The following is a 12616-nucleotide window of genomic DNA, read 5'->3' on the forward strand; positions in this document are numbered from 1 at the left end:
TCGAACCAGCATTACCACGACTTTCATTCCCTTTCAATAAAATTCCAGCTAATTTTTCCTGATAGAAGCAAATTCCCTGAGTTTTCCCAGAGTATTATTTCCAGGCTATTCAACATTCCTGCGAATTCCCGGTTTTCCCGGTTGGTAGACACCCTGTTTATACCATTATGCAACAGCAAAGAACCAACAGTAAAATACACGTAAGTGACTGGGCTAATTTACTTGTTCTCCAAGAGTATGCATTTGCCAGGAAAAGGTAAGCAGTGGGTACATGCTAAGTTCTACTTTGATGAGCACAGGTGCTCATCAAGGTACCCCCACATGCCTGCAATGTAAATTTCTCTATTACTGTGATAGCAATTATATGGACACCCCAAGTGCATTTCTGCCCTCGCCGTGTAAAGTCCAAACACCATAACGTTGTCGCTGCGCCCCGTATGCGGTATGTGTGAGTGAAATCGGCCGCTGCGGCTTACGGTGCGTCCGCGCGGGCACCATATCTTGAAAGCGATCTGCGGTGTGTGGAAGTGCGCCTAATGCTGCTAGCTTCGTACACGCTGTGCTTTCGACGTTTCAATTACATTGAAGTGAGACAGCATGAAAGGCGATTTGCTCGCTGCTGCTGTCACGATTCCTCACTAGTGTTTTGACAGCGAGCGTGCGTGGTCATCGAGTTAGAGGTGTTCATGTTGACCTGTGTGCACGACACTGCTTGTTAATTTAGTTAGTAAGCAAATGTTCACAAGTTTATACGGCTGATAAAGCTACTATCCTTACTTTGTATAGTGATCTACTAATTTGGTATCGCAATCAGTGCTTCGCTTTTCGGGCGAAAGTGCGACTTTTTTTAACAGCAACTAACCATTAAGAAATGTCTGCAGTACCTGGTATCTCTCTGTATATATATGCATTTTGCTATGCCAGAGGAAAAAAAAAAACTTTCTATGCCACTATTTTGCTAACATATGTACAGCCAGAAAACAAGGACATGGAAAGCATATGCATACCTTAGAAAAGTATCCCACCAGGTGGCAGCCTTTTGCATCATTCTTGGTGAGCACATAAAATAGAAAGGGCTCCACATCATAGTAAAGGGTCTTGTGGTCCAAGAAAAGCTTGGCTAACAAGCAGAGGTTCTGGCAGTAGATCTTGCTCACATTTCCATCGACCTCAAACACAGATACCTCACCCTTGCGGTAGATCTCCGTGGCAGGCGGGTGAAACCAGGTGCACTTTCGCTGGGTACAGAACATGCGCAGCAAAGAAAAGGCAAAGACATGTTTGGTAAAATTTTGCCTTGTTGCATGTCATTAGTTCATTTAAGAAAACATTTTAGAAAACAGGCATTTTTGGCCTTTCTGGGGCTGCCAATTTTTTCTCCAAACATGTCTCTGTGGTCAAGTGCACCACAGCGACACAGATTTTGTCTGCTAGTACTGTGGGCAACATCCTGCTCCACTATAGCCTCCAGCATGTATGGTATGAATAAAGTGGGACAACTGTGAAGACAGTGTGACATCCTGATTATCAATAAGTGCACTCTTGCACAATGCATTCAAATATTTCTTACTGAAGGACGTTTCTGAATGATGCCCTTTAATGCCAAATGAATTCGACAAATTTGTCACATGTTGCTGGCCCTTTTAACAGTTAATGGTATAGTTATGGAATTTAGCAGGGGAAAAACAAAAAGCCAACAGAAACATTGGCCTTGCAAGAGACCATCAGGCTTACCAGATGCCTTGACAATATGCTTCGGCTCTTCATGTACTTGAGGCAAAACTCGCAAAGGAAGAGCTTTGGAAGCCTAAACAAAACATGGAAAATGTAAAAAGTGTTACTGCAGAGAACATTGAAAACAAAATTGAATGTAATTTGTGATGGGCACTTGCCCTACCTGGCATACTCCTGGGGGTAGGGCGATGAGTACCAAGTCTGTATTTCGTACTGGCCGAACTCAATAGCAGCAGGGCACCTTGTCTGGTGGTCAGGTACGACTATATCCTGGCCCATCGTCTGTGAAACACAGCAGACAACACAACACCACGTTTTAGGCACAAAGAAATAAAGGTCAGTATGAAAAGTGAAAAGCACTAATATGTGAATTTAATGTAATTATGGGGTTTTACGTGCCAAAACCACTTTCTGATTATCAGGCACGCCGTAGTGGAGGACTCCGGAAATTTCGACCACCTGGGGTTCTTTAACATGCACCTAAATCTAAGTACACGGGTGTTTTCACATTTCGCCCCCATCGAAATGCGGCTGCCGTGGCCGGGATTCCATCCCGCGACCTCGTGCTCAGCAGCCCAACACCATAGCCACTGAGCAACCACGGCGGGAAAATGTGAAAGCTTGTTAATTCTGAAGTATTGGGCCACGCAGTGATTATTTCAGAGAACCTGTAAGGCAATGCTAACATACGACGTAAAAAGCAGCACATATGAATACGTTGATTTTTTTTTCATGCCTAATGCAACAACACAGCATTGGCATTATGTTGACAGGGCCCTAGTCGCTATTGTAGCAAATATAGATTCTTTTACAATAGTCGCTTTGGCACCTGCAGCAAGCAATGGTTTAATTTTAGTTTTCTGCCAGGCAAAGTTGAATAAGCGCTACGGTACTATTAAAAATAAAAGGTGTTTTTATTGCAGGCTGTGTGCAACGTCAAGCGCACCGACTACAATCTGATGGACGATTAGTTGCGAGTTTGCTCAATGGTAGCAAAATAATACAGAAACAAGTATGGCAGTGGAGCACGCCTATTTGGATTAAAATGTGTGTCCTGCCACTGCCACACTATGATAAACGGCACGAGGCCCTGAACACTGCAAGGCTTATCACTGACAAAATTAGTTTATGTGCAGATTCTGCGCAGCGAAAATGAGAGCAACAACTATTCACTAAATTAAGCCATACTGATGCAGTAAACATTTGTTTATTTTTTTGGTCCATTTAATAATTCGAGATTCAGATAATTTGTACATCTTCCCCAGTCTTATGTAATTTCAATTAACAAGCCTTTACAAATAGCTACCTTGTGACTTGAAGAATGCACCTCAAGTGTGATGGTTTACGGCCGCTTGGGCTTTATTATGTACCTTCTAATTATCCAGGAGCAATGCCCTCACATCATCCTAAGCGTGCACTTTGCTCACTGAACATGGCATAGTAATCTATCTTCAGATAGAGAAAGACTGGAGACAAGAAGTATTAAGCATGAAAGTGTGAATATTTGAAAATTTCCAACACGAATAGAATAGCTTTGTTATTCGACAATTTGACATTGAAAATTTTGTCACACTGCAAAACGTTAATACTTCACTGCCCCAATAGTTTGCAAATCAAGGACTTTAGACATATTTGCAGATACTAAATTTTGCGATTTCGGGCTTGTGCAATACAGCTTACTTGAACCAAAGAAGTTCCTTTGCACAATTTTGTTACATATCATACCCGGTGGCATGACGACCCAACAGCAATCGCTTGAGGTCTCTATGGAGAAGCCGTTCAAGGACAGGGTTCGGTAACATTGTAACGACTGGCTGACATTGGATGAGTATTTATTTATTATTTATTATACATACTTTCAAGGCCCTAAGGCACTACCGAAAGGAGTGGTACATAACAAACCAATGTAATATGCAGACAATGTTAAGCGATAGCGTGGTAGACTGCTGTTCTGAATGAAAATATATCTTTGATCTAAATGATGGAAGCAGGAAGGTGGTTCCAGTCGACACTTGTGCAGGGTAAAAAAGAATCATGATACTTGTTCGTTCGGCAGGATGGGACAGCAACTTTATATCTGTGGTCAGAACAGGATGAAACGTAGAAAGGTGGAGTGATAAGTTGATTCTTGAGCACATGGTCAGAGTGATAAACCTTGTGGAATAAGCAAAGACAAGCACATTTGCGGCATAATGAAAGATCCGGCAGATTCAGTTTTTTTTATCATACATGTAACACTGGAATGGCAGGAACAGTTAGATAAAATAAAGCGAGCTGCTTGATTTTGAATTGCTTTAAGGTTTACGGTTAGTGATGCTTGATTGTTATCCCAAATGGCAGATGCATATTTTAGTTATGAGTGAACTGGGGTTTCGTAAAGCTCACTCCAACCAGATGCATCAAGCAAGCTTTGCTGAGCCAGCTGGCAAACTGGATCATGGCATCATTGGACGAAATTCCATCATCCTTGCCGACCCATACTCAGTAACTTGTTCTCCATTGAATGTATTCTTATCCATCACTCTGGTGGCCACTAGAGTGATACGTGCACTACAGTGATTGCAACGCCAGCAAAGCAGAAGAAGTACGAAGCCAGGAACTTGGAGACTAAGGTGGAAATTTTGCAGGCTTTGAAGAACGGCGAATCGCGACAACACGTTATGACCAAGTACCACGTGAAGCGGAGCTTGTTGGGAACGTACGTGAAAAATGAACAACAGATTCTTCAAGTCTTCGAAAGCAATAAGTTTCATGCATCAAGAAAGCGGTTGCGAACCACAGCTCATCCCCAGCTTGAAGAAGCTTTGCTCCAGTGGGTTACTGACTGTCGCAACGCACATCTGCCTTTGAGCAGACCTTTCATCATGGCACAAGGTGAGAAGTGCGCTGCAATGATGAACATTGAATCGTTCAGAGTTTCAGAAGGGTGGTTCGCGAGGATTCGAGAGAGACGCGAACTCGTCTTCAGAAGTGTGTGTGGTGAAAAGGCCAGCGTTGACGAAAGCATGACCAACCAGTGGAAAAATTTGAAGCTGCTTGAGCACATCACCACATATGAGCCAAGTGACGTGTTCAATGCAGACGAAACTGCTCTATTTTTTCGGAGCTCTGCCCGACAAGACGGTGACCTTCAAAGGGGACCCGTGCATTGGTGGCAAGAAGTGCAAGCAAAGGATAACTGTGCTTCTTGCCGCCAATATGACTGGCACGGAGCGCTTGCCACTTGTCATCGGGAAGGCGCATAAGCCACATTGTTTTAAAAACATCAAAAGCCTTCATGTCAAGTAGAGAGCGAACAGGAAGGCTTGGATGACCTCGGACATTTTTCGAGGGTGGCTGCAGCAGTTAGGCCGGCACTTCACGTCTAAGGACCGCAAGATAATTATGGTTCTTGACAACTGCAGTGCACCATAACTGTACAGTCGAACTGAGAGCATCAAGGTAGTTTTTTTGCCACCCAACACTACATGTGCCCTTCAGCCAATGAACCAGGGTATCATTCACTACATGAAGTCGAAGTACCGAAAGCACCTGCTACAGCGAATGATCTTATGCTCAAAAGTTGGAAAGCTGTATGGAGTGGACTTACTCGGTGCAGTGCACATCATCAGCCACGTGTGGAAAAATACAGCTCCCCAAGTCATCACCAACTGTTTTCGGCACAGTGGTTCTGTGAGGCCCGAGCATGCGGCAGTAGCCGACGAGGTGTCAGTCGAGTCCACCGATGATGACTGCCCAATTTTCAATGCTGTCCTTCCCGCATATGTGACCCTTCAGGACTACATCACGATTGATGATTGTGTCGCCAGAACTGGTCTCCTGACCGATGAAGAATTATTAATGATGTCACGGGTGCACCGGGAAGACCATGATTCAGACGAAGAGTCATGTGAGGAGGTGCAGCCACGACCTCATCGCACCTCACGAGAAGTCAAGGAGGCGCTTTTGATATTGGAGGACATTTGCCTGAGCACTTCCGACAGTTTCTGGGCTGTTGGCCACTTGGAAAGGTTAAGAAAAATTGTGTCAGCCAGAATCTGCGCGAAAAAGCAGACAACTATTGCAAAATACTTCAGTAAATAAAGGTATGCTTCTCCAACTTGATTTTAATGTTGTTTTTCCTGTTCATTCATTAATTCGGCATTCAGACGTTTTTCCCGGTCCCGTAAGATCCGAATTAACGAGCTTTTACTGTACAGGCTTTTCTTAGCTGCACAAATGTCTTCCAGCACTGTTATTCGGCTCTGTTGTGGAAACCTGAATGGACCAGGGTTCACCGCATAATGATAGGCTCATAGTGAGAGCATTGTTGAAGAGATGGCCACATGCCACCACCTTACAATTAATGTTAATTCGATTGATTCGTGGAGTTTAACGTCCTGAAGCAACCCCCATCCACCTTTGACTTGCGATTTGCACGAAATGACACGAGAAAAAGAAAGAAGAAGAATGAAGGGACTGCCTATGCTACAGGTGACAGGGGGCATCCTCAGAACGCAGGAATCATGCTGACATGCTTACTTCAGCCAGGATTAAGATGTCACAGCAGTGACAGCTATATAACTCTGGAGATGGTAGATGCAAAAATTTTATGAGGCCTTGTAAAGTGCTTGTAAAGGCAACAATATTCCTGCCTCCTTGTTCAGCTTATAAATTAAAATGTTGGCTTTATCCTCTTCACTACCAGTGTCCACATTTGTGGACAGTTTTTCTAAAGCCAAGTACTCCTGTGCGAAAACTAGCGGGTAATCAAATCATGCGCCTTTTCCAGCCTAAGCCATGGTTTACTGAGCTTCCATGGGAAGACGCTATATTTCGGCTCGGACAGCCGTTAAAAAAAGAGAACAAGGCAGCAAGCATTCTCGCAAATCACACTGTTCGCTACCAGTATGCAGAATTACAGACACTTTTTCGAAGTCCAAGTACACCTCAGCAAATAGTTCCGAAGCATTCAAATCGTGCGATTTATCTATCAGGCAGCATCATGGTTTACCCCGATTTCAAAGGAGGGCCCCATATATTAGGCAATGTGGGCATTAAAATAAAATGGGTGTGACCAGCTCAAGAGGCGTTTTTACAACTTGTGGACACAGCTTCTGGCTTCAAAATACTTCTTATGTCACCAATCTTTTTCTGTGAGCCCCTGAAATAGCGCTAAATAAATTTTTAAGAGCAGGTTCTTTTTTCCTTGCCTTCATTGTTTTTGGTAGGGAAGAAGTTATAAGAACGCTTGCTTCGTACTGGCCCAACAGTGGGGCGTAATCAGTCTGATCAATCATGTGCGTCTCCTAAGGTCACGGCAGTTGCTCTCCTCAGAAATTTCGGTTTTCATTTAATTACTTTCTACAATTAGCCACATCAGCTGTTTGTATGTCTAGTATAACCGGTTATGAATATTCTTCCAATGCATTGCATTAGGATCAATTGTATGAATTATTCAGCTGACTGTTAATTATTCCATTTTTATAATTACTTGTGTAATTACTACCCCGAGTACTACCCCGTGGCACGAGTCAATTTTTTTGGTTAAGCAAAGGTTTCGTGGGGCAGCCGGCCTGTGGGAATTTGAAACTCATTTCCTTGGCCATTTTCTACGACTCCCTAGGTAAAACAAGAATGTACCTGACAATTTCATGATCTTTCCAGATTTTCGAGATCGCTAGACACCCTGTAAAATGCATGTTCTTTTCTCAATCAAGTGTCTTTTTTTCATTCGGCTTACATATAAGTTTTTTTTTTTTCTGGATTTACAAATTTCGGGGTCAATGTAGATTTGAGCAAATATAGCAGTAATACTTTAGAGCTTCCCTGTTCAGGGACTTTTTTATACAGCCAAACACATGTAAAGTCTAATAAGCACTTGATGACACGAAATAGCACATGACTCTGGTAGGCCCACCATGGCAAGGTCAAATTAACCTTTAACCTTATTAAACAAAAATATGTGTTTCCTTACCTTTAATGCTATCTCCTGTGCTTTCTTGAATGTCTTCACATCTTTATCAGAGACAGATGGAGGCAAATCTGATGGTGTATCACGAGTGCTCCCTGAAATATGAAGAAGATTGATACCATGTCAGTTATGTGCAATACACTGTAGTTTACACTATAATTTCTGTAGTTTTATTATAGCCAGCTGCATTAGCTTGACAACTGCATATTCTTTATTGCAAAACCGCACTTCCCAGCAACGTGAAACTTACTACCACAGATTCTGCCACAGGTTTTGCATTGCAAGTATACAACTGAATCAAATGATAAGAGATTGGGCTTATAAGGAATTATATTGAGGCTAACTCTGCTTTTCCTATTCAAATACATATGAAATGCAGAAATGCTAATAGAAGAAAAATTCTATAAACAGCCGTTCCGATTCATCTAACTCGTTCAAATCAAGATGATCAAGTTCCAGCTGTTAGCACTGATGGAGTTCAGAGCCATGCTTTGAAACTCTGGATGCATGAAGAATATACATATACGGTTACATATGATTATAGCGCAAGGTCTAACATCTTGGTTAGGTAGGACGAGATACAGTATACAACCGATTTTTCGGCCGCCTGAAATGCCCGATACTTGATGCCTTCGCGGCAACATTACATCGATGTCAATGTGTAAGGACGTCCAAAACAATGGATGCTGAAGCCCTTCGTCATCCAATTTTCTGGACTTTATACAGTGACCAAAGGTCTGAAACAGTAATAATCGAAGCCTCCACTGCCACTGTTTTGATTATCTCACAGCATCAAAGCAGCCCTCTCACATGCTGATCCACTAGCAGCCGTTGCAGCTTCGTAGTTCACTACCAAGCTTCCTGCAGTTCAGTGCCATGTTTTTCATTTATAGAATTCACTGCCGTCAGCAATGGCACTGACTCTGCTTTGTTACCCTCGCCGATGAAAAGTATGGCAAGGATAAAGCATTGTATAATGCCAGTTCTTGAAGCTCACCTTTGCCACTATACAGCGGTGTTACGTGGTGAAGCATATGCTATGTATTGCGGTGATGCATGCCAAGAATGAAAAGGGACCACTGTCAAGGACACCACAGTACAGTGAAATCTCAATACAACAAACTTCAGGGGACTGCGGCAAATTGTTTATTATTCTGAAATGTTGTTTTAGTGAATAGTCAAAGCCTCAAAATTAAACGTTTTGCCCATCAATTTTTCACCATATGCACTCTCCCCCAAAACTTCGCTGTTGGCTTTCGGCCCACGCTGTCGCTATTTTCCATAGATTCCGCCATCAAGCAACACCATATATACAGTGTAGCGTGCAAAAGAGACACTGACACCAAAAAAAACATCAACAAAGAAGAAGCTCCATGTCGCCTCTAAAGAGCACTGTTACTTTTAGAGCGCATGTCTTGGGCGGCCGTTCCTGTGACCTCGGCGTAAGCGAGCAAATGCAGAGCACAGCAAGGATGAAAGATGTCGACAGCAAAGAGAATGTGAGGAGGAAAGCAGAGAAGGAGGTGCAGCAGAACCATGAGGCAGAAAGCAGAGGAGGAGGGTATGGTGAAAGCGCGAGAAGAAAACTGTAGTGTCACTGTGGCAACAATCGCTACGAGATGGCGCCAGAGTAGCGCGCCATTGTCTGTACACCGATGCTAGAGTTGGCAATATTCAAGTGCCACGAAAATTTCATTGTTATTACCTATATTTGTTATAACCGGGTTGCATGAAAATAAAAAATAAAAATGGGGGATGGCGTAGCTGTTCCGAGAAAACTATTATGGCGGAGAGGCCAGTTCTCCCCGCCACCTTCCTCCATCAGGCTTCTGATTGTGTTGACTTGTTTAGCTTGAACTCTCCTCCCGCGCACTCCGATCATGTGTTGTTAACAAGCCACGGCTGTCGGTGTTCCAATAAGAACTGCGATGATGGGTCACGGGCGGAGAGTGACATGGGAGCTCCGTCGAGGCATCACTTTGGTGGCCCCAAAAGGCACCTTTTATAGAATGCGGGGAGGTTGCCGCGACAGAATCTCAGGTTGCAAAATCCAAAAGAAACGCTTGGACGTGATCACCACAAGCATCTCCCCACATACTTTGCACTGGCTTCCACGAGAAAACTGCATGCCCGTCAGCCTTGCTTTTTATGCGAAGCTTGTCGACATCATTCTCCAGGGTGTCCAGGTGCTCCAAATAGCGAAGCGGAAGGTCCCTTGTGAGAACAAGCCGATGAGGGGCTGAATCATCTACAGGACCTTCCATGGGGACAATGTTGAGGCAGCCTGCCATAACGCGTCAGCGCTACCATCGTGGCCGTCACTGTCGCTATCATGTGCAAGCACGTTCATGACAACTGCCACATCGGTTAGAAGCAGTGGAACAGTGCGCTTTCTTTTCACCGGCAATGCCGTGCATTGCCGATGATCAACGGGTGGATGAGCCATCTTGTGTTTCAGCGGCGAGTCCCAACAAACAAAGACAAGCACGAGTGACTTAATCCGTTAGCAGAATTGCCCATAATAAGGGCCATAGATTAATGAACCAACTGTAAGGGCCTGGCCCAGCAAGCAATCTGGGTAGGACGCCCGAATCTGGGAGCAGTGCCGGCAGTATTGTCAGCGGAGTTAGCACGGCGCAATTTTGTTTTGGACTGCGGCGCAGCGCAGAGCAATGGGCGCAGCCCATTCTTGTTCGGAAGGGCGACGGGAGAGATGTGCATGAGGCTGGCGTGCATCTCTCGTAGAGAGAAGCGTGTGGCGGCAGTTCGGGTAGCGGGGGATTGTGCAGCGGCTCGCATTTCACTTTTTCTTTTTTGTTTTTAAGGATTTTGCATTCCATTACCTTTTGGCATAGACACCTAGCAGCCAGACTTCATCGTTATAACCGATAATGCAGCATGGGGACATTGTATTAAGTGGGTTATTGCCCCATAGAAAACATACAAAAGTTGACGGTGCACAGCTTTTCTTGTTACAGTTGAACACACTTATAACGATACCAGTTTTAACAATATATCAGTTATAACAATGAGAAGCTGCTGCACTGTCAACGTCTGTATGTTTTCCATGGTGAAATAACCTGCTTACTACAATGCACCGATGCCGCATTATCGATTATAACCATGAAGTCTGGCTGCTGGGTGTCCGAGTCGAAAGGTGGTTAAATGCAAAATCCCTGAAAAGAAAAAAAAAACCGAGAAATTCGAGTTGCTGCATGACTGGCCGCTGCTTCAACAGCCACCACGCACTCATTTTTTAGCCATCTGTGCGCACCTCTCTCCTGTCGCCTTTCCACCCCTCTGAACACGAATGGGCTGCGCTCATAACATTAAGCTGTCCCACCCTCTGAAACACGAATGGACCGCGTCAACTGCGCTACTCGCAGATTGCTCGCATGTTGCTCCCTGGCTCTTCATTCAGCGCAGTTCTGCAAACAGCTTAATCACTTGCATTCGTCTTTGTTGGTTGCGTCAAAATCGTTCCTGGCCATGTGGTTTCTCAGCCTCATTTAGCAAACAGTTGGTCTGACTCGCCGCCAAAACGGAAGATGGCTGATGCACCCCCTGTTCATCAGCAATGCACCGCGTTGCCGGTGAAAAGAAAGTGCACGGCTATAGATTTGGAAACTAAGTCCTTCTAACCGATGAGGCGATCGCCGCGAATATGCTTGTATCGGATAGCAACGGCGAGGATGCAAGCGATGACATGGTAGGGCAGGCTGCCTCAACGTTGTCTTCACAGGAGGCCCAGCAGATAATTCAGTCCCTCCGGGACTTCATTTTCACGAGGAACCTTCCACTGCACTACGTGGAGCACCTGGAAGCCTTTGAGAAGGATGTCAACAAGCTTCATGTAAAGCATGCAAGGCTGATGGACATAGGGTTTTCTCGTGCAAGCCAGTAAGAAGTACATGGCGAGATGCTTGTGTCGATCTCACCTTAGCGTTTCTTCTGGATTTCTCAAGCTGACAGGCTGCCGCAGCAACCTTCTCGCATTTTTAAAAGGCCCCTTTTGGGGCCACCCGTGACCCCTGTTTGCAGTTGTTATCGCAGTGCCATTCTTTAACGCTGACAGCCGCACCTTGTTGCACGCGATCGGATCGTCCAGGAAGCAGTCCAGGAACAAGCAAACACAATCAGCAGCAGGATGGAGGAAGGTGGTGGGGAGGGGCACTGGCCTCCCACCATTATAGTGTTCTCACATCAGCTCTGCCATCCCCCTATTTAGATATTTTTGTGCAACCTGGTTACAACAATTATCAGTTATAACAATGGACTTTCTGTGGCACTTGAATATTGTTGTAAGTGGGTTCGACTGTATAACCAATATGTTGTTAAAACCGGTATCGTTACAAGGGGCTCTGACTGTATATGGAAACAAAGCGCTGCATGTCTGCGGTAGCTGCTGTGAATCGTGCCCAAGCATCACCCATTCACTGCCTGTCATGATCTCCCAATTAGCGAGGCAGTCACCGCACACTTCTCTCTGTTTTGAATGTGCCGCATGAGACAGATTGTCTACGTCAGCCAATATGTCACAAAATGAAAACACATATACAGCTGCGCTCAAGTTTCGCATTAGGGAGTATCATAATCGTCGGTGAGGTGCATCGGTGAGGTGCAGCAGTGAGGTGTGGCAGTAGCGTTGAGGTAGAACACCCACCAGGTGTGCAAGAGGTCCGTGGTTCGAATCCCTGTCGCGCGCAATTTTCCACTGGATTAAAAAAAAAATCAGCATGTAGATAAAATTGCATAAACAGGCCAGTGTAGCCTGATCCCGGTGACCAGAACCGTTAACGCACTCGCTCACCAGAGCAGGATATATGAACACAACAATCAAACCTCGGCCCCGAGTCCCCAGCAGCTGCGAAGCAACTGACCACGGTGGCAGTCAGACCTGCGACGCAGCAGAGGGTGCTAAGAATCCCT

The 12616-nt window shown here is 44.8% G+C and overlaps 1 protein-coding gene across 5 annotated transcripts in view; it reads right to left on the minus strand.

Moving 5' to 3' along the window:
* The window catches only part of LOC142582530 (uncharacterized), a 168632-nt gene that overhangs the window by 85117 nt on the left and 70899 nt on the right, over positions 1–12616 (minus strand). For all 5 annotated transcript variants that reach the window (XM_075692397.1, XM_075692360.1, XM_075692370.1 and 2 more), the window contains 4 exons: positions 7691–7782; positions 1898–2016; positions 1735–1807; positions 1008–1238 (listed from right to left, as the gene is read on the minus strand). In XM_075692397.1, the coding sequence (XP_075548512.1) occupies positions 1008–1238; positions 1735–1807; positions 1898–2016; positions 7691–7782 (515 nt within the window). The remainder of the gene's footprint in view (positions 1–1007; positions 1239–1734; positions 1808–1897; positions 2017–7690; positions 7783–12616) is intronic.

Source organism: Dermacentor variabilis, chromosome 1, assembly GCF_050947875.1.
Source record: "Dermacentor variabilis isolate Ectoservices chromosome 1, ASM5094787v1, whole genome shotgun sequence".
NCBI classification, from domain to species: Eukaryota; Metazoa; Arthropoda; class Arachnida; order Ixodida; family Ixodidae; genus Dermacentor; species Dermacentor variabilis.